This window comes from Physeter macrocephalus, chromosome 10 (genome assembly GCF_002837175.3).
Source record: "Physeter macrocephalus isolate SW-GA chromosome 10, ASM283717v5, whole genome shotgun sequence".
Classification (NCBI taxonomy): Eukaryota; Metazoa; Chordata; class Mammalia; order Artiodactyla; family Physeteridae; genus Physeter; species Physeter macrocephalus.
The window spans coordinates 31,804,205-31,826,699 of record NC_041223.1 but is presented as its reverse complement, the minus strand read 5'-3'; the positions used below and the strand labels follow the sequence as shown (position 1 = coordinate 31,826,699).

The window sequence follows — 22,495 nt, the reverse complement described above, 5'->3', positions numbered from 1 at the left end:
AGGTGCTAATGAACAGTGTACACAGCATATGAACATTCTATGCATAAAACACTTCTAGGGGCTTCCCTGGTGGTGCAGTGGTTAAGAATCCACCTGCCAATGCAGGAGACACGGGTTCAAGCTCTGGTTGGGGAAGATCCCACATGCTGCAGAGCAATTAAACCCCTGCGCCACAACTACTAAGCCTGCGCTCTAGAGCCCGCATGCCACAAATACTGAAGCCCGTGCACCTAGAGCTCGTGCTCTGCAACAAGAGGAGCCACTGCAATGAGAAGCCCACGCACCGCAAGGAAGAGTAGCCCCTGCTTGCCGCAACTAGAGAAAGCCTGCGCGCAGCAACGAAGACCCAATGCAGCCATAAGTGAAGTAAGTCAGACAGAGAAAGACAAATACTGTATGATATCACTTATATGTAGAATCTAAAAAATACAATAAACAAACTAGTGAACATAACAAAAACAACAAAAGTTAACTGGAACAAGCTCATCAACATGAGTGATTTTAGTCTCTGGACTGAAAGGCAAAGTCTGCCTGGTTTTGAGCACTGTAAGTATACAATTCTAAGAAGACTGCATCCTAGAAATTAAAGCTGAGATATTATAAAGGATTTCTTGTTGAGCCCAACTTCCTTCTTCATTCCCTTATCCTTTTACAACAACAACCTCAACCAATTTCTAAACATTAATAAAAAAGAAAATTCTGGGCTTCCCTGGTAGCGCAGTGGTTAAGAATCTGCCTGCCAATACAGGGGACACAGGTTCGAGCCCTGGTCCGGGAAGATCCCACATGCTGCGGAGCAACTAAGTCCAGGCGCCACAACTACTGAGCCTGTGCTCCAGAGCCCGTGAGCCACAACTATGGAGCCCGTGAGCCACAACTACTGAGCCCACGCGCCACAACTACTGAAGCCTGGGCGCCCTAGAGCCCGTGCTCCGCAGCAAGAGAAGCCACCGCAATGAGAAGCCCACGCACGGCAACGAAGAGTAGCCCCCACTCACCGCAACTAGAGAAAGCCCATGCACAGTAACAAAGACCCAATGCAGCCAAAAATAAAATAAAATAAATAAATTTATTAAAAAAAAAAAAGAAAGAAAGAAAATTCTTTAGATTGCTCATATTCACCATTAAACGTACCTGGGTGGAAGGAGACCAGTCTCGACCGCCATTGCTAAGCAGTCATAAAGAAAAGAAATTCTTTTAGGACTATGCTGGCCGTGAATGAATTTAACAATCCACTGGATGCATTGTTCGTGAGATTCCTGGAAAATCAGAAAATGATTACGTTTTAGGTCTAAACTTACATTTTGTAACTAACAAATAGCTAATAGTACCTGGGAGTATATCAAGACTATGAATGAGATACTCCATTATAAATTCATGGATGAAAACAAATTCTAAAAAAAAAAACTGAAAAAATTCAGATTTAGTACTTGAGTTATAGTAAGCTTAAAATCATACAATTATATAAACTTCCACCATTTTTACTACACGGCACCTCCAAAAAGAGTACGATTTTATTAACATATTCATGATCAATAGAAAACTCTAGCAAAGATTGTGTACGGCATTGTAAGCAGTGCCCTTAATGGCAGATATAAATATTCCTGTCACTGGGGGAAAAATCCACTATGAATTAGTACATCAGCCTCATGAGAATTTCGTGAGTCTAATCCCTAAGAGCTCAATGAGTTATGAATCTAATGACATATCCAATTTCTAGACTTGCAAAACTTTAAATCTGATACCAAAATGTAGTACCCAAATCACAGATTATCTTCTAGGATATCCTCAAGATGTCCTGCTCCTCTGTGCTACCACTGTCCCTGATACACACTTCTATTGTTGAACATATAATGCGGATTTAGAAATACTTATTTTCTTCCCGGCTCCTCCATTAGAATATAAAATTTTCGAAGACAAGGGCTGTATCTTAACTCATAAAATGTTTAACGAATTATTAAAATATTAAAGTATGTCATAAAGATGTTCAACATCACTCAGAGAAATGCAAAAATAAAACCACACTGAAATAAAATTTCTCCTGTTTTAGATTGGCAAAGATCAAAAAGTTCATTAACACTCTACTATGAGGCTCTAGGGAACAGATACTCTTATACATTGCTATCGGGAGTATAAATTGGTAAAACCCTTATGGAAAGCTATTAGGCAATTTCTATAAAAACTACACATAGACATACCCTCTGACCCAGCAATACTATAAATTTATTCTGTGTCCCATGCATAAAACTGTTCATTATAGTATCATTTAAAATGAAAAAAGGTAAGCAGCAACCTGTCAGTTGGTAGGAGACTGGTTAAATAAAGGAAATGCAGCCATATAACAGAATATTATGTTGCTATAAGAAAGTAAGAAAGGAAGGCAGAAGTAACTCTTAATGGATTGATGTAGAATTACTTTGAGAATTTAATATTAAGAGGAAAAAAGCAAGGTGCTAATGAACAGTGTACACAGCATATGAACATTCTATGCATAAAACACTTCTAGGGGCTTCCCTGGTGGTGCAGTGGTTAAGAATCCACCTGCCAATGCAGGAGACACGGGTTCAAGCTCTGGTTGGGGAAGATCCCACATGCTGCAGAGCAATTAAACCCCTGCGCCACAACTACTAAGCCTGCGCTCTAGAGCCCGCATGCCACAAATACTGAAGCCCGTGCACCTAGAGCTCGTGCTCTGCAACAAGAGGAGCCACTGCAATGAGAAGCCCACGCACCGCAAGGAAGAGTAGCCCCTGCTTGCCGCAACTAGAGAAAGCCTGCGCGCAGCAACGAAGACCCAATGCAGCCAAATATAAATAAATAAAATAAATGTATTAAAAAGAACAACGCTTCTAGAAGGAAACATAAACTGGGAATGCTGTTTGTAGACAGAAAAAGAAACAAGCAATTAAACTAAGAGAGATGGAAGACAGATTCATCACTGGGTCCAACTTTTGGTCCAACCCTTGGCATTTTGTACCGTATGAATATATTATCTATTAGAAAATAATTAGGGTGCTTCCCTGGTGGCGCAGTGGTTAAGAATCCGCCTGCCAACGCAGGGGACATGGGTTCAAGCCCTGGTCCGGGAAGATCCCACATGCCGCGGAGCAACTAAGTGCGTGAGCCACAACTACTGGGCCTGCACTCTAGAGCTCACGAGCCACAACTACTGAGAGCGTGTGCCACAACTACTGAAGGCCGCGTGCCTAGAGCCCGTGCTCTGCAACAGGAGAAGCCACTGCAATGAGAAGCCCGTGCACCGCGACTAAGAGTAGCACCCGCTTGACACAACTAGAGAAAGCCCGCAGGCAGCAATGAAGATCCAATGCAGCCAAAAATAAATAAATAAATAAAAAGGAAAAATATAATTAAAAGTAAAAGAAATTTTAAAAAACTAATGTATTGAAACTCTGTGATTCATGTCTGAGTAGCAAGTCTTAACCACCAGCAGCTCAAGTGCAAACAGTTCTCATTTTCCTACTAAAATGCACCATGAGAAGATAAGGTACCACTGGACTATGAGCTCTTTAAGGATCACACATTTTATCTTTTTCAAGGATGCATTTTCTGGTGAATGTTCTGTTACTAAGTTTTACTGTGTCTTTCCTCAATTTTATTATATCTTTGTATCCTTATTGTGGCATCTTTGTATCAATGCTGGGACAGTTCCTTTGTTGAGTAAATGAATGAAATTTTTATCCATTACAATCCCTAACACAGCTGTTTTGAAGTGCACCAAATAAATCAGCATAGGATCAAAATGGTTTTATATAATCTAACTTGGGAGAGATTTATTAAAAAAAACTCACACTGTGCTGTTGTCAACCTGATTTTTCAATACAGATTCTCTACTGGAAGAATAAAAATGGAAACAAATGGAAATCAGAATAGACAAATAAAAGACGATGACAATTTTGTTTCTCCTTTTCCAGAAAGACCTTAACAGCAACATCAAAGAAAATGTGAAAAAAGAGAGGGTCAAAAATCATCAGCTGAGTGTATTAAAAATGCAGAGCTCACCTGAGAAAGACCACCCCAAAACTGTCTGAAGGCCCCCAAACAGCTAATTAGTTTTGTTTTTTCATCTTCAGGGGTGTCCATAAACATGCTAAAAAACAAAAATACCATTATTTGCCACTAGTTTTAAAAGGGTAATTCAACATAACCAGAATAGGGGGATCTTATAAACCTCCAAGACAGACCTAAATAAAATCTTACAAAGATACACTCAGGTAAAAACACAAAAATCTGCCATGCATATACTCACCCAGGGAAAGCCTCTTCTATAATTTCCGTTTTCTGTTAAAAAAAAAAAAAAAAAAGTAAACGCTGTGAATTTTGTTTTTTAAAAAGGGAGGGGGAGGGGCTTCCCCGGGCAAAATAATACAATGCAACAAGGGCAAATCACCTTAATCAGCAACGCGCAGGAACAAACAATACCTGCTTGCTTGGCCTGTAACAAAGGGTGTTGTGGATTTCAAAGGAGACTTGGAATTGGACAGCAGTTTGAGAAGTGCTCAACCGTTGCACACATACACGGTTTCACAACAAAGAAGAGATGGGGGAGACGTTGCCCGGGCCGGGTTTCTTGAGCCGTTGCCCGCGAGCCACCCCCTCTCCCAGCCATCGTCCTGGATCCCTGGCCATTCCACTCACCACCACCTCCTCAAAAATGCTCTGCAGTTGCGTCTCCATCTGGACCATTTCCCCCGCCTTCCTTGGACACCAGGCGCGCTGCCCGGGTCAGGCCCGAGATCCGGCAATGGAGGGGCAGAGGGCCGCAGACGCCTGTAGGAAACCTCAGCTCGCCGGGGTCGGTTTCTTCCCCAAGCGCCCAGCCTGAGTCCGTCCCCTGTTTGTTGCAGGGCCCAGCAAACAACCGGAAGCTGCACGGAAGCGCCCGCTGATTACGAAACCCGCAGAAACCAGGGACCCAGTCAGATGGTTCCGTCTGTGGAGAAGTGCGGCGCGCGAGCCAGACGAGAGCGCCCCTAAGTGGAACCTCGAGCCTAAGTCACCCCGAGGCCCGGTCGGCTGCAGGCCGCCACTTCCCGGCTGAAGCGGGAATTGCTTCCAGCTTGGTGCTAATGCTTTTGCACGGCGGGAAGAAAACAAGCTTGAGACCCAGGGGCTAGAGCCTGCTGGAAATGCTTCTCTTGCGACCTGGGTCAACCTGATGTCTACGAGCTGCTGACCTTCTAGGACTCCGTCAGCAGCCTGGAGCCAGGAGTTGAAAGCTCACTTTTCTAGACGACAGGGACAATGCCTTCTCGACTATGGTAATCTCAGTGCCTTGCAGAGTGCCAGAAGCACATCAGGCTTTCAATGAAGGTGAAAAGGTGAATGAACGCATCACTACTGATTTTTAATTAAAATAATCGAATAATAATATATACTGTTTTCAGTTATGATCATCTAAAAATAATAATAGTTATCAATTATTGAATACATATAGCCTCTTTGGTGGTGGGTAGGGATGGAGAAGGGTGGCAAAGAGGAAGGTTGATTCAGTGGCATGGTCGGAGCAGATACACTGATTGGTGTGCCTCCCACCGCTGTATTCTTTCAAGCATCAGTTGACATTTTTGTGGAAACTTGCTCTCATTCTTCAAGCTGATTTAGGTGTCTCTTCTTTGTCTTCATACAACACTTTTGTGTATAAGTCGTAGAGGACTTCATTTATGGAATATTTATCCACCGTTCCCTCAGTGTTAGACACGGTGTTAGGTATTCAATGAACTGTATTGCAGAGTGTATTTTGCAGAATATCTGAGCTATTATAGAAGGGTGACAGAGCCAGAATTATTAAAATTATTAAAATCCAAGCAACCTATTGTTCTTTTTTTATGCTAAACAGATTATTTTATTGTAGATTGTCTTCAACCAGATTCACTTCTAAGACAGCTTTCATTTACTAGCAGATTTCCACGTTTCGGCTCTGTGTTTCGAAATTGGTATATTCTCCTCTTTCTTTAAACATCTTTACTGGAGTGTAATTGCTTTACAATGGTGTATTAGTTTCTGCTTTATAACAAAGTGAATCAGTTATACATACACATATGTCCCCATATCTCTTCCCTCTTGCGTCTCCCTCCCTCCCACCCTCCCTATCCCAGCCCTCTAGGTGGTCACAAAGCACCGAGCTGATCTTCCTGTGCTACGCGGATCCTTCCCACTAGCTATCTATTTTACATTCTGTAGTGTATATATGTCCATGTCACTCTCTCACGTTGTCCCAGCTTACCCTTCCCCCTCCCCGTGTCCTCAACTCCATCCTCTAGTCTGCATCTTTATTCCTGTCCTGCCCCTAGGTTCTTCAGAGAAATCGGTATATTCTCAGCAAATGCCAGCTACTCTTGATATTGGCCAGGGCTTGTACAATTAAGTAGTTAAAATGGTCAGGTAAGAATTATTTGTCATAACCAAATACAAATTAATTTTTATATTATGCTTGCTGATGCTCTATTCACAGAATAAAAGTTGACCATCCATTTCTAGACCTTCTTCAAGTGTTTCCCCCCAAGTCATTTTTTAAAATTGATGTATAATTTGTATACAGTGAAATGCATATTTTAAGTATACAGCTCCATGAATTTTGACAAATGTTGACACTTGTTTAACTGCTACCTCAGGCAAGATATAGAAGATTTCTATCTTCCCAGAAAGTTCTTAGAGTCCTTTTGCAGCCAATCCCCCTCCCAGAGGCAAACACTGGTTTAATTTAAGTAATCATTAATTAGTTTGCATGTTCTCAATGTTTATATAATTGGATTCACACAGTATTTACTCTTTTGTGTCTAACTTCTTTCACACAACTTTGTATTTTGAGATCTATCCATGTATATCATTCCATTGTATGAATATACCACAGATTATTTTTCAATTCACCTGTTGATGGATATTTACATTTTCAGTTTTGACTACTACAAATAAAGTTGCTATGAACATTCTCAAACAAGTCTCTCTGTAGACATATATTATTTTTCTAAGAGCAGAATTTTGGAGTCATATGTTAAGTAGATGCTTACCTTTATAAGAAATTGGCAAACAGTTCTCCAAATGGTTTTTACTCTTTTTACGCTCTGATACTACACATTTGTGTGGTTTCTAATTGTTCTACATCCTTGTCAGCATTTAGTGTTGTCAATCTTTTTACTTTTAGCCGTCCCAATGGGTGTGGATTTTCCTAGTGACTAATGATGTTGATTTTTAAAAAAATGTGTATCTTATAAGCTATTCAGATATCTCTCGTGAAGGGTCTGTTTAAGTCTTTTGCTTACTATTAATCAGGTGATTTCTTATATACTCATTTATTTGTAGGAGTACTTATATATTCTGTATACAAGTCTTTTATCAAATCCATGCATGGTGAACGTTTTCTCTCTGTTTTGGCTTTTTCATTTTTAAAATGATGTCTTTGATTAGCAGAAAATTTTAATTTTGATGAAGTCCAATTTATTATGTTTAAATTTTATGGTTATTGTTTTAAGTAGCCTATGAAATCTTTGTCTACCCTAAGGTCATGGAGCTATCCTCCAATGTTTTCTTCTAAGAACTAAGCTTTATAGTTAGTATAGATAGTGTAGATATATAGTTCAAATATTTAGTTCCATGATTCGTCTTTAATTAGTTTTTGTAGGTGGGGTGCATGTGTGTGTATGTGTTAGGGTGGGGCAGGGCCCTCTCCTCCTTGTTTCCAGAGGGGTCATGGCTGCTGCCTAGGGCTGAGTTGCTCAGCTGTCACCCTGATGGGCCTAGAGAACAGAGCCTCAAGCTAAAGAGAATTTTTCTTGAGCCTTAAAATCTAATGGAATTTTCCCTGCCAGGTCTCAGACTTGCTTGGGACCCATGTGACCCCTTCTTTTTGACTTCTTCCTTTGGGAATAGGAATGCTGGTCTCACCAGTGTATTTTTTTTTTTTTTTTGTGGTACGTGGACCTCTCACTGTTGTGGCCTCTCCCATCGTGGAGCACAGGCTCCGGACGCACAGGCTCAGTGGCCGTGGCTCACGGGCCCAGCCTCTCCGTGGCATGTGAGATCTTCCCAGACCAGGGCACGAACCCGTGTCCCCTGCATCGGCAGGCGGACGCGCAACCACTGCGCCACCAGGGAAGCCCTCACCGGTGTATTTTGAAGCAGGTAATTTGTTTTGTAGTTTCACATGTTCATAGAAAGGAATTTTGCCAAAGGATGAATCATACCTCTAGTTTCATGCATTTGTTCCATCACCGTTTGTTGAAATTACCCTTCTTTCTTCATTGCATTGCCTTGTATTAGTCTGGGTCTCTTTTTAGACTCTCTATTCTCTTCTTTTGATCTATTTGTCTATCCTTGTGCCAATATCATATTGTCTCAATTGCTGTAGCTAGTTAGTAAGTCTTGAAGTAAGGTAGCTTAAGTTCTCCAAATTTATTTTTTTAAGCTTATTTTAGTTATTCTAAATCCTTTGCATTTCCATATAACTTTTAAAATCAGCTTGTCAATTTTGATCAAAAAATACTGAGATTTTTATTGGGATTAAATTGAATCTATAGTGTAATTTGGAGATAATTGATACCTAAGCAATATTAACTCTTTTAGTCCACAAACAGGGTTGATCTCTCCATTTATTTAGTCTTCTTTTATTTTTTTCAGCAATATTTTTTTTAGTTTTCAGTGTGCAGATATTGCATATCTTCTGTTAAATTTAATCTTATGTATTTCATATGCGTTTTGGGGGGATGGTATTTCAAGTAGCTTTTTTAAAATTCTGTTTTCCAGTTGTTTATTGCTAACATATAGAAATACAATTGATCTTTGGATATTGGTCATTAATCCTGTGACCTTGCTCAATTCACTTTTTAGTTCTAGTAGTTTTTTTATAGAACCCTTAGAATTATCTATGTCCACAATTGGTCATCTGTAAATAGGACAGTTTTACTTCTTCCTTTCCAACTTACTTCTTCCTTTATTTCTGTTTCATGCTTTACTGTATTGGCAAGGACCTTCAGCAGTACAATGTTGAATAGAAGTGGTGAGAACACACACCTTTGCCATGTTCTTGATCTTAGGGGGAAAACAGCCTTTCATAAAGTCTGATGCTAGCTGTAGGTTTTTCACTGATTTTCCTGATCATTTCATTGATGCTTTTTGTCAGATTGAGTTCTTTTCTATTCCTAGTTTACTGGAAGTTTTTATCATGAATAGATATTGAATTTTGTCAAATATTTCTCTGCCTCTATTGAGATTTTTCAGTTTTACTCTGTTAATGTGATGGGTTTAACTGATGGGGTTTTGAATTGTGGGAGAAGGGAATTTCCCCCTCTTTTTCCTCTTAGTTCTTTTGGATGGCAATTAAAATGACATAAGGCAGATTAACAGGAGAAAATCAAATTTATTACATATATACAGGGAACCCTCATAAGCATAAAGAATTCCAAAGACAGTAAGGCAAGATGAGGTATATTTATTATTCTGGACTGGAGAGAAGGAGGTAGGGGTCTGGGACTTCAAAGGGACGTAAGGCATTCACAGGAAGATGAAAAGAATTAATATTTGGTAAGCATATGTTTGCTGGGCCATCTAGAGACAGTGGAACACAGATAGGACTTTGATCTTACTAGCCTTGGTAGGTTCCTCCCTGTCTACTACACCTAGTTCATATTTTACTATAGTATCTATGGTGTTGACTCCTTCCTCAAACAGGTCTTCTATCTTAAATTCTTTTAGACAATAAGTGGGGGAAGTTCAAAGGTTCTTCCTGAGCCTTTTCAGCATGCCAGAGTGGCACATCTTGGGGCAGCCTGCCCTGAACCCCATCAAAATGCTAAACCAATTTTGCTTCCATGGGATACATACTATTCGGTCATGAAATGTTATCCTTTGTATATATTTCTGGATTCTATCTGCTAATATTTTATTGAGATTGTATTTTTTTTTTGCATATGCCACTATCATCGCCAACTCCTAACAAAACATGCCTTGTTTTGAATAATCAACTTTAACTAGTGAAGAAAACTGCTGGGAGTCATAGGCCTCCAAAAGCCCTTTAACTTTTTTTTTTTTTGAAGGCTGTGGAATACCTTGTACAGCTGAACTCGTGTCATTCACTTGCTAGGTGACGAGCTAATAATTCTCCTGTCGTGGCTTTGACCTGGCAGATAGTTAGTTCCCTAACATTTGTAATATGTATATAAAACACAATATGCCCTTGTTACCACGTAAGAGCTTCTAAAAACCTGAAATGAAAGAATTCAAATTTCCTGCTGCAGAGTAGCTTCAAGAGTTAGGCTGAGTTGTAGTAGTTTGCTCGGGCTGCCATAACAATAGAAACTGGCTGGCTTAAACAATAGAAGTGTACATTCTCACAATTCTGGAGGTTAGAGGTCTGAGATCAAGGTGCTAGAAATCTGAGATCAAGGTTTCCTATTTTACTCAATAAGTCAAAATCCATTATTATCATTATTTATTTTGATAAATATATAAGAAATATTTATGATTCATAAATTTATCGGTTGGTTTCTTCGGAGGCTTTTCTCCTTGGCTTGCAGACGGCTGTCTTCTCCCTGTGTCTTCACATGGTCTTCGCTCTGTGCATGTCTGTGGCTAATTTTCTCTTCTTATAATGACACCAGTCATATTGGATTAGGGCCCACCATTATGACCTCATTTTAACTTAATTACCTCTTTATTTGGACCCTCTGTCCAAATAAATTACATCTTCAACATGTGAATTTGGAGGCATACAATTCAGCCTCAAAACTCCTTCCTCTGGGCCCCCAAATGCATGTCCTTCTAGCATGCAAAATACATTCAACCCATTACAACAGCTCTCAAATCTTAACCATTCCAGCATCAATTCCAAGTCCAAACTCTCATCTAAACATCCTCTAAATCAGGTATAGGTGCTTCAGGTGTGAGGCATTCTGAGGCAAAATTCCCCTTCAGCTATGAGGCTGTGAAACCAGATAACAAGTTATCTGCTTCCAAAGCACAATGACAGGACAAGCCTAGGATATATACATTCCCGTTCCAAAAGGGAAAAATTGAAAAGAATAAAGGGGTCACAAGTTCTAAGCAACTCTGAAATCTAGCTGGGCAATTTCCACTAGATTTTGAGGCTTGAGAATAATCCTTTTTGGTTTGATTATTTGCTCTGTCCTCCAGGATGGGGGGTGGGGGGTGTGGCTCGGTGGAGCTTGTAGGCACCTAAGTGGCGTGACATGGGCATCCAAGCATGGGAGGGGTGGTGGTGAGGTTGAGAGGCTGGTTGCATACAGGGGAGTTTATCAAATAAGCAGAAATAGTAAGTTCAGTGAAAGTCTGGTTTCACACTGTGGGAGAAGGGGAATACATAAGTGGAAAGAGAAAACTAGGATGAACCCTACAGTGCTCGATTGAAATTGGATATTTTGATATGAACTCATGGATTTAATAGATGGGTAGTTTTAGAAATAAATACAGTGTGAGCTGTCCTAGCTTTCCTCATACATGACCAAAGCTTTAGCAGAAAGAAAAATTATGTGGAGCAGCAGATTGAGCCAAAGGGTGAACATAAAACTGTACCTAAGGAAGCATACTAGTGGCCAAATCAGTGTGCTTTATCAGTGCAATTTTGCATAGTGGAGGCTTGGTGCTGAGAACAGGAAATATGTCAAAAGTTCAGAAAACAAGCTAAGGCAGAAATAGAGGTAAAGGTGACCAGCAGGACTTGGGCAAAGTGAGAGCAACCAGGATGTCTTTGTAAAAACGGCTAGTGTATTTGGATCGCTGTTAGAGCTGGTCTTAGGACAAATAGTTGAATCATCCTGGAGAGTGAGTCAAAGGTAGTACCTCTCAGAATTGGAGAGCCCTGAAAGCCAGGATGGGTTGTTTGAGTCATCAGCTAATGCGATAATCACTTTGGGCTTGTAAATAATGGAGTGAGCTAAGAGACAGAAAGAAAATTTGGTTTTCTTTCTGTCTCTTAGAAAATAAACCTTTGGTTTAGAAGAAATACTGGGCGAGATTTGAGGATCAGGGGATGCACCTACCTCCCTAAGGAATAGGATATAGCAATTCTAATGGAAAGCTGGAAACCCTAGATGCTGAGGATGGAGATGAAGCAGCTTAGATTCTTTGGAGGATGGGAATAGACCGGTCAGTTGTCTCCTACTGTTGTCATCTTCTTCTCCCTCTAGCTTGGTGATGCTTGTCTTAGTTGAAGCCAGGTGTAGAAACAGGGGTCAAAGTCCATTCAGGTGGAGGAGGCTTTTTAAAATGAGAGATGTGAACCATGAATTAATGTCTTTCAGTTTGGCTGTGCATGGATTAGTTACTAATACCTGACAAGGTTCTTCCCATTGTGGCTGCAAAGAATCTTTTATTTGATGTCCTTTACAATAAACAAAATCTCTAGGTTGTAATTTATGATCCTTTTCATTTCTTGGGAGTTTGCTGTAAAGGTAGTTACTAATTTTTTTAAAGTGTCTTAATAAGACCCTGTCAATAATGTAATATATTTCCTTTGAACCATTGTGGGTGAAAGTTTCCAAAATACTGTTTTCCCAGAAAACCGTTTTCTCAGATGCCCAATGGATTAAAGAATGTACATGCTAGGGAGGCTTCCCTGGTGGCACCGTGGTTAAGAATCCGCCTGCCAATGCAGGGGACATGGGTTCGAGCCCTGGACCGGGAAGATCCCACATGCTGCGGAGTAACTAAGTCCATGCGCCACAACTACTGAGCCTGCGCTCTAGAGCCCGCGAGCCACAACTACGGCACCCGCGTGCCTAGAGCCCGTGCTCCGCAACAAAGAGAAGCCACCACAATGAGAAGCCTGCGCACCGCAACCAAGAGGGTAGCCCCTGCTCTCTGCAACTAGAGAAAGCCCTTGTGCAGCAAGAAAGACCCAACGCAGCCAAAAATAAATTTATTTTTTAAAAAAAGAATGTACATGCTGGAGTAAGGGCAATTCGGCTTCACTAGACACTATAAGTTTTGTTTTGTTTTCTTTCATCAGGTCTAAACCATATATGCGTGGTGGGGTCAAAGTTCCCCCCTTTTGTTGCCGTGTCTGTTTCCCTTCTGTAGTGGCAATTTCTTGAGCCTGTAGCAAGAAACCTTTTACTGGGTTAGCAGGGTTAACAGAGAGCATTCTCGAGGCTGAACAGGATGAATATTTAAAGCTGCTTGTTGGGCTGCAGCAACAGCAAGCTGTTTCTTTCAGCTTCCCTAGTGTCAGATTTGGAATGCCCTGTTGTCTTGATAACTGCTAACTGTTTTGGCAATTGTATAACAGTTAATAACTCTGCAACCTGTCTTTTATTTTAGTTTTTACAGGTTGTCCTGAAGAGGTTAAAAACCTCATTGTTTTCATAGCATTCCAAAGTTTTGTGCCACTCCAAAAGAACAGCGACCATCGTTATAAATATTTGTCACCTGGTCTTTAGCTAGTTGACAAGCTAGAGTTAAGGCAATTCATTTGGCTTGTTGTGCTGACTTTTTTTCTGATAAATAAAAGCTTTCAGTTATATCCTCTACGGATGTGATTGCATCTCCAGCTCTGTAATGTCCCTGCTCATCCCTTAAGTAGGAACCATCTGTAAATCTAATTAGATCAGCCTTATCAATGGGGCTTCTTGTAAGTCATTCCAGGGAGCAAGAAGATAATCTGTCAACAAAACGCAGTCGTAGTTGTTTTCTTCCTGTGATGCTGGAAGCAAAGTTACAAGATTAATGTTATTACATCAAACCAAGGTGGTATGAGGTGCAGAAAGCAGCATTACTTCATAAGAAGTTTGTTGGCTTTCAGAATGTGCTGAATGTGGTGAGAGTTTAGAAGAGACTCAACTGGGTGTGGGACATAAATACTTAAAGGAGACCCTATTCCTGTTTCTTCAGTAGCCTTTCTGAAATAACCTTCAGACAAAGTGGAAGTCCTTTTGCTACCTAGTCTAATTTAGTTTTGGAGCATAAAAGCAAGTCATCTATAAGCATTTTTGTAAAAGCATCAGAGTAAGACAGTAACTGTCTATAAATGAAAGACTTAAAAAGCATTGTTCAAGACCTGATTATGATGCAGTCATTAAGGAAATTTGGCAATTTCTGTGACATACAACATTTTAGGATAATAACTAGAATTAACACTGACGACATACCAGGACACTTCAAATTTTAGGAGCTTCATATAATTTCTCGAACCTTTATGTTAATAATATTTACCTATTTCTTTGGGATGTTCAAGGACCCTCTGAAGCATCCCAAAGTTAGCTGGAGGTCAAAAGAACTTCATGAATTTGATTTCAGAAGGGTTGTCAAAGATATCAAAAGGTTCTAAACATTTTGGCCAAGTAGGATTGTAAGTAAGTCAGTGTGAAACAATACTTATTCACATAAGCAAAATGACAATAAGATTTCAAAGGCAAGTACAGAGAGTTACTGGTAAAGAAACTTTACAATCTGTTATCAAAAGCAGATCAATATTTCAAGAAAACTTTGTCCTCTCGACAGAGAAAAAAAACAAATTCTAGCTTTACATCATTTCACCTTTAATATTAAAATTCACTTATTTAATTAAATTCAATCTAATCTTAGTCTTGACCATGCATAAAACTCTTTTTTCAAGATTCTCTTTTTAAAATTGATTTCTAAAAATATATTTCTAGAAATATATGCTTTTAAAAAGCACAAAATATATTTATTAATAGTTTCAAACATATTTAGTTTCTCTGTAATAAGAGGTCAAAAATAGGTAAACATAGACTTCTTTAGCAATCAATGTTTCAGTATTTTATCTTATTAAAAATGATCTAGACATTCAATGAATTTCCATAATTTAATTTAATTTAGGAGAACTCTAAAGTTTCAGGTTGCCAAAAATCCAGAGAAACTGTTTTTAGGTAGACATTCCATAAAACATATTATTCTTAAAGAATTCACCAAGGGCTTCCCTGGTGGCGCAGTGGTTGAGAGTCCGCCTGCCGATGCAGGGGACGTGGGTTCGTGCCCCGGTCCGGGAAGATCCCACATGCCGCGGAGCGGCTGGGCCCGTGAGCCATGGCTGCTGTGCCTGCGCGTCCGGTGCCTGTGCTCCGCAACGGGTGAGGCCAACAAAAAAAAAAAAAAAGAATTCACTAAAAGCTTATATCCCATTTATATTTTATTACTTATGAAAATATAATCAGGCCATTAATTATCTCATTGACAGAGTTTGTAAGATAGATAATATGAGCTTATTGACTTTCAGTAAGCCTAGTTACAACAAAAGTATTATACTTAATGCTGATGACTCTAAAGACATGTCCATATTATTTAAATCATGAATTTTAACTTGTTTTTATTCATTAAAGATTAATCCTAGATCATGTGATCCTTTACAAATTTGGGCCAATTTAAGTTACATCTAGAAATATTTGATTTTTTAGCACTTATCTTTAAGTCAGTTAAATAGAGTTCTTTTACAAATTAATTTTGATAACACCATCTGGAGGTAGGGTGTTATACACACAGACAAGCATACATCAAGACAAACACAGACAGATATCTCATAATTTTCCTTCTTGAGTTTTAAAAAGGCTCTTTTCCTTTTTTTTCTTCCTTTCAGTTTTAAGTTCTACTAATTGAGCTAACGCTGTACTCTCAGGTGTTGTGGGCTGTGTTTGCATTTCAAGGACATAATAAGAGTTATAACGTCAAGGTTTCTCCTAGGAATACTTTTATTCTCCTGGGGTCAGAATTTTGAACAGGTGTTTTATGAAGCTGTTTTTCTCTAGAATGTCAAAAGAGCTTCATCCTGACCATTTAAGCGTTAAGTGCTTGCAAGCATTGGCTTTGTTCCAGTTGTATATGAAGCCAGCCAGAGTTCCAGTGAGTGGCTGCCCATCCAGGAGCTGTTTGGCCTTTGAGGCACAGTTTCCCATTATTAGTTTCATGGCCTAATTTAGATATGATCTGAACAATTTCTGACGACAGTGAGTTGGATCGAATGTGTGCTGTTCCTGAGTCTAGCTCCCCACGGAGCCTGGGTCAGTTCAACCCTCTTATGAGTCTGTTTCTCCCTCCAGTGGTCTAAAACTGCTCAGGGCACTAGGCGATTAGCCTTTATTATGCAACCTGGCAAGCAGGATTTACTTAGTGATTGTAGTGGGATCCTCTGTGGGACCACTACCTGGCAGGAGGATTGACCCTCAGACACTACATGTGTTGTGGCCAGAAGGAGCAGATGTCTCTTTTTCTTCAGACTTGACCAGGCTCAGTCTTTCATTTCACTAGCAAACAGTTTGTTCAGACCAAATATACATATCTTTCCAATTTAAGGCAACTTTTAAAAAAGGACAGCCAGCCAGTTTACTCCAAAATTCCCCCTAGGTCCCTACCTAGGAAATGTACTGGTTTACTCTTAGGACTCCAAATTCCAAGAAAAACAGCTGGAGTAAAATTCAGGACATTTAAAGCAATGATGTCTGGATATCACAAGAACTCACCAAAGCACCTGAGGAATACCAGTAAACAGGTGGGGCTCAAAGGTCCCATGCTGGTATCAACCACTGGTTCAGGGTAGACGCCAGGTTTGATAACCTGCCGACCACGCCAAGAAAATGTCGACGAAAATTCAATTAACTGTCGAGTTAAGAAGAAAAAAAGGGAATTTTATTTGAGCCAAACTGAGGATTATAACCTGGGCAGCTCTGAGAACTTTCTGCCTGTTAGAAGTCAAAGGCCCAGCCATATACATTTTCAAGGCAAAGGATCACTTATCAAATGACACAATAATATTTTACATAAAGTGCACCAAGGGTGCATAGTCCAGGTAAGCACGTACAAAGTGAGCAGGAAGTCACCATGACCCCATGCTATTCATTAAGAAGTTAAATTGCTAGCGTCAGAAGAAAGAAAAAAATTGATCTTTACAGTTGAACAGCCTCTCCCATCTTTGAGGAGCTCTGGTTAATGTGCAATGCAGATGAACACAGCACATTAGGGAGGGAGGAGGCCCAAACAAACACAGAGAATTTTATGTTTAATTTTTCTTGTCCTGCCTTAAAATAGAAATTTTATTTCATCGAAAGCATAAAAGTATTTTTGCCTATGGTAGGCAGAATAACGGCTCCCCCCAAAGATGTCCATGTCCTAATCCCCAGAATTTGAAAATATGTTAGATTACATAGCAAAGGGGAATTAAATTTACAGATGGAATGAAGATTGCTAATCCGCTGTCCCTAAAATAAAGAGATTATCCTGGATTATCTGGGTAGGTCCAGCGTAATTTGCAGGGCCTTTAGCAGTGGAAGAGGGAGGCTGAAGAGGGTAGTCGGAAGGAGATATGACTAAGGAAGAATGGTCAGAAATGGGCTTCCCTGGTGGCGCAGTGGTTTAGAGTCCGCCTGCCAATGCAGGAATGCAGGGAACGCGGGTTCGTGCCCCGGTCCGGGAAGATCCCACATGCCGCGGAGCGGCTGGGCCCGTGAGCCATGGCCCCTGAGCCTGCGCGTCCGGAGCCTGTGCTCCGCAGCGGGAGAGGCCACAACGGTGAGAGGCCCGCGTACAGCAAAAAAAAAAAAAAAAAAAAGAAGATGCACGTTTTCTAGCCTAGAAGACGGAGGAAGGGAGTCACAGGGAATGTAGGTGGCTCCTAGAAGCTGGAAAAGGCAACAAAACAGATTCTCCCCAAGAGGCTCCGGAAAGGAGCTCAGCCCATCTGACATCTTGATTTTAGCCCAGTGAGATCTGGATGGAACTTTAAACCAGCAGGACTGTAAAATAATAAATTAGTGGTGTTTTGAGCCATTGTTTGTGGTAATTTGCTATAGCAGCCACAGAAAACTTATATAAATGCCTAAGTATCAACACTGGCTGCCTGAGAGGGATGGGAGAGATTATTGGATGTGTTATACTATTTATTATAAAGTACTACTTTAAAAAATACAATAGAGGCATTTTTACACTTCTTTCCTAAAAGACATTCTCTTTACTTTTGATGCTGAATAATTCAAGATGTGTGTTCTGTAAATACCTCTACCTCATTAGGTCCAAAACCTACTTGTCAGCTTTCCAGAAAACTAGCCTCCCATCCTGATGCCCCTCTCTCTGCTCAGGCCCCACTCTTCTCTAGGTCACCTGGGTATAGACTCATTCTCCAAGCTCAGGCTTCATATTTCTCAAACCCAACATGTATTAGCCTTTTCCACAGCCTTCATCTGACTTGTGGCCTCTCACGGGACTGTGACCGCTACACCTACCTGGCCCCTCTGCCTTCATCTCTCCCCACTCCGGTCCATTCCATTCTCTAGAACCGGGAAAATGTTCCTAAAGTGCATCTTTTATCATGTTACTCTCTGCCTCTAAATCCAACCTTGGCGTTTCATTTTCAACAGACTCACATTTCAATTTCTTCAGTTCTAACCTTTTCATTTCTTCTTTCTTTCTTTTGCCACAAATGCTTTTTGACTCCAAATTTATTATTCTTTTAATCATACCACATAGATTTTACAGACTGAAGAACTCTGATTTTTATAATCGATTCAGTCACGTAAAAACATCAGTGTCCTGGGTCATTTATTTGTTTATAGAAACTTTGATGCAATAGTACTTTAACTCAGACCAGTAGTGATCATTGTGCTGTCCAGAGTTTAAAACTTTAGTTTTTGGTTATTCACTGTGAAATCAATTGATAAGACTATTACTATAATTGTTAATTTCTTTTTGGTATTATAATTTTTCAAAGTAATAATATATGTAAATGTTGAAAGATGACTAATTCTTATATAATATTGTACATCAATAATACTTCAATAAAAAGATGACTAATTCTCCAAACCTCATATTTAAAGTATATCCATTCCAACCAAACTCCTCCCCACCTTCAACTCTCATGACCCAGAATTAACCACTTTCAATTCTTTTTTTAAACAATATGCTTTATCCCACCATTTCTTGCTCTTTCAGTTCTAGGTATTATGTATTGACTTACTATGAAAGATGAGCGTTTAGTGTTCCTGAATGCCTCTCACATTTCCTCCTTCTCTATCCCACTCATGTATCAGAATTTATTGGTTAGATTACAGACTGTTTATATTGTTCTGACTCTATAGCTATTATTTACACTTTATTATTTACACAATGCAATACAGTGCACGCATGACTTTCAGAAAGCACACAATGAAGTATTTAGGAGTGAATTACGACATCTGTAAATAATTCTCACATAGTTCATATAAAGATAATAGATTGATGAGAGAAGATGAGGGACAGAGAGGAGAGAGAGAGAGACAGGAAGAGACAGAGAGAAATAGCAGATGTGGTAAAATATTTAAAATAACATGTGATGATTGCAAAATTCCTGCCATTTTTCTCTAGGTTTAAATTTTCTCAAAATAAAAAGTTGGGAGGAAAAGAAATAGTTAAAATAAAGTCATTAGGGTGGGTCCTAATCCATGATGGTTGGTGTCCTTAAGAGAAGATTATGACACAAAGACATCAGGGAAGTGCACACACAGGGAGACCACTGTGTGAAGACAGCCATCTGCAAGTCAAGGATAGAGGCTTTAGAAAAATGCACCTCTGCTGACAACTTGATCTTAAACTTCTAGCCTCCAAACTTATGAGAGAATACATTTCTGCTGTTTACACCACCTAGTCTGGGGTTCCTTGTTATGGCAGCCCTAGCAAACTAATATAGGTACCTTTCTGAAATCCCTGAAAAAAGTTTATTATTTCCTCTTCTATTCCCCTGGCATTTCCTTAATACTACTAGTATAGCACATCTCACATTATATTATGGTTTAACATGTCTGTTTCTTCTACCAGACTGAAGTTCTTTAGAAGAGATACAGAAACGGAACATTCCTGCAGCTCCTAACACCTGGCATAAAATCTGGGGCTTGGTGGTTCTCAGTTATTATTGTTACTCTGCATTGAATAAAAGCACCCAACGTGGCATTATTTCATGGGTGAGGCTTCCTTTGAGGTAATAGCTATTTCTGAAATGCTGGATGTAGAGAAAGATTTGGATCACATACCTGTAAGTCTGTCATAATTTATAACAATTTGTTTCACTAGACATTTATGACTTAAACCTCCAAGGTCATTTCTGAAACCATTAAATAATTTCAGCAAATGTTCATTGAATGTTTTCTAGGTGCCAGCAATTGTGCTAGATAAAACGGAACAAAATGGCAAGGCTAAACTAATGTAGCCCCTGCCTCAGTGGAGCTGGAATGCCAGAGAGATTCCAAGTTTTGGGGAAATAGCCCAGTGCCTGTCAGTGAACTCGCAGCCCTTATCTTCGTGGACTGACACTTGTGGGGCTGCTCTCCCAAACACTGGTGAACTCAGGTAGCATGGCGGGACTCCCGTTTTGGGATGTCTCTTCTGGAGATGTCCCTAGAAATTGTGTCATGAATGACACTCCCTTGAAAACACTAAAAACAACAAGAGCCTAGGAAAGCTTGGACATTTTTTGGAAATAAAATTATTTCTGAGTTTTGAAATGAACAAGAGTGGGCCACTAGAATTCTAACACTAGTAGGGCAGATCTGCACTTGAGGCAAAGAAAGAGAAGTAGTTCTCCAGACCCCAGACACAACCTTAGAAAAGTTGACTGTTCAGTAGAATACAATTGCCACAATTGGAGGCATCAAATCAGGTTTCTGACTTTTTGAATCATCAGAGGTAGTAATCAATGGTTCAAGTGATGAGCTGGGGTGGGTTTCTCTGGTTAAGTACATTAGTGCCAGCCTCCAAAACTGCAGAGGGTCAGTTAGTGAATATTTTAAGCTTTGTGGGCTAAGAGGCATAACCAAAGATACTATGTAGGTATGTGTATGAAATTAAAAATGTGTGTACTTATATAGTAAAAGGAAACAAATTTCACAAATTTTTATTGATAAAATTAAAAATAAAGTAGTAGAGCTTTTTTTTCCCCTAGGGTTGTGGGATAACATTTTGTTTAGTTGAGGTTCAAAATTACTGTTACCTGTCTTCAATATTCATCTGTGCTGACTGGTAATGAGATTTCATGTATTTCATCTTGAAAAGTGTTTTTTCATACACGTAGGTACGCAAAATACTGATATCAGTCCACAAGCATTGATTCTACTTTATCAATCATTGTTTGAATGTCTAGTAACCCAGTCACTTTATTAGTATTTCAGTTCCAAGAAGCAGGGTCCTATAGTCCATGGTGAGATTTTGCCTTGTCCTTTCCTATATACTGCTGCCTCTTGGCCCTGGTTTGGCATTGCTAACACCAGTCCCACCTGGACAGCTTGGTCTAGATTCAGCTCCGATATTGGATCTCCACTTGCCAAGGGCTAACATCTGTGCTTTCTATACCAGCTGCCTATCTGGTTAGCCTTTTTTCATAATAAGCCCTCCTTGCAGTTGGCCACCTGCCCACGCATCACTGCTCTTATGTTACTTGAGGTCTCCCTGTCTTGATGGACTTTTTCTGCTGGACCTGAGCCTAATATCTACTTCACCTCCACCACCCCCAGAGTATCTAGTTTCTCTGAACTTTCCCAGTCTGGCTTGTCCAACTACCACCCAAGCGTGAGTGGGAGAACCAGGAAGGGCAGTTCTATAAGAACTAAGGAAGTTGATGTTGGCAGGCCCTTGGGGTTTTCCTGAGACATTAACAAGTGGGCTTTCTGTGATTTTAGAAAATTCCCAGAAATCTGTGGACAGGGGGACCTTGTAGAATGTAAAAAATATTTATGATTGGTGGGGGATGTAATGATAGCTGCCTTTCAGAGCCCAAGTGTTCTAAGCATTAGAATATGCAGAGTTAAGCTTTCAGAACCCAGAAGGTGGAGAGTGTTCTAAAACTGAAGGGAAGAAGAATAGTGAGGCTTCCAAGGTTCAAGTAACTTAGAAAGCACAGGTTCAGATGACACAGGCAGTCTAGTCCAAAGTCTAAATTGCCCGGAATCTGTGGATTTGGCTGGTGTCCAATGTTTAGGAGAAGTTTCTAACACTTGAGAAACTCAAAAGAGTTTGGAGCTTAGGACTCAGGGGAATTGTTATAGCAGAAAATATGACTAGAAACTGGGCAATGCCAACATCTCTACTGTACATACCTGTACGTGTCCCAGGTAGATTCTCTGAGCTTTACTACCCTCAGGAGCTGAAGGATTAAGATATTTCTCCATTATAATATCCAACATTTATTAGCATGGAGATCATCTGAGATCACTTTGAAAATGAAGAATCTAATGTCAAGAGTCAATTAACTTGTAACAGACATAAGACTTTATCAGAGGCCTCCTGACTTCCTTACCTAACGTTTTCTTGTGTTCTCAAGGTTGAAGGGGCTTGAGGAACAAGGGTGGAAGAAGAGAGGAGGGGTGTTCTGACAGTGTGGGAGATTAAACAACTGGTTATGATAGCGTAGCCAAGTTGACATACAAAACAGACCACCACAGAGAGGTAGATAAAGCCAGGAGCACTGTGAACCAGACTCAAGGAGACTAGATAGATTGTCCTAAGTGCAAATAGGCAATTAGAACCCAGAAACCAAGAAAAACTGAAGGCTTAAGTC

The 22,495-nt window shown here is 40.0% G+C and overlaps 1 protein-coding gene across 1 annotated transcript; it reads right to left on the bottom strand.

The window, feature by feature from the left end:
• Positions 1 to 1,124: 1,124 nt before the first annotated feature.
• LOC129392445 (uncharacterized) lies at positions 1,125 to 22,106 on the bottom strand. The gene is given in 8 exon segments (XM_055087390.1): positions 1,125 to 1,259; positions 4,021 to 4,108; positions 4,268 to 4,299; positions 4,657 to 4,722; positions 4,725 to 4,903; positions 5,019 to 5,217; positions 16,462 to 16,578; positions 22,035 to 22,106. Coding segments are annotated over 8 exon segments (888 nt in total).
• Between the last annotated feature and the right edge of the window lie 389 nt (positions 22,107 to 22,495).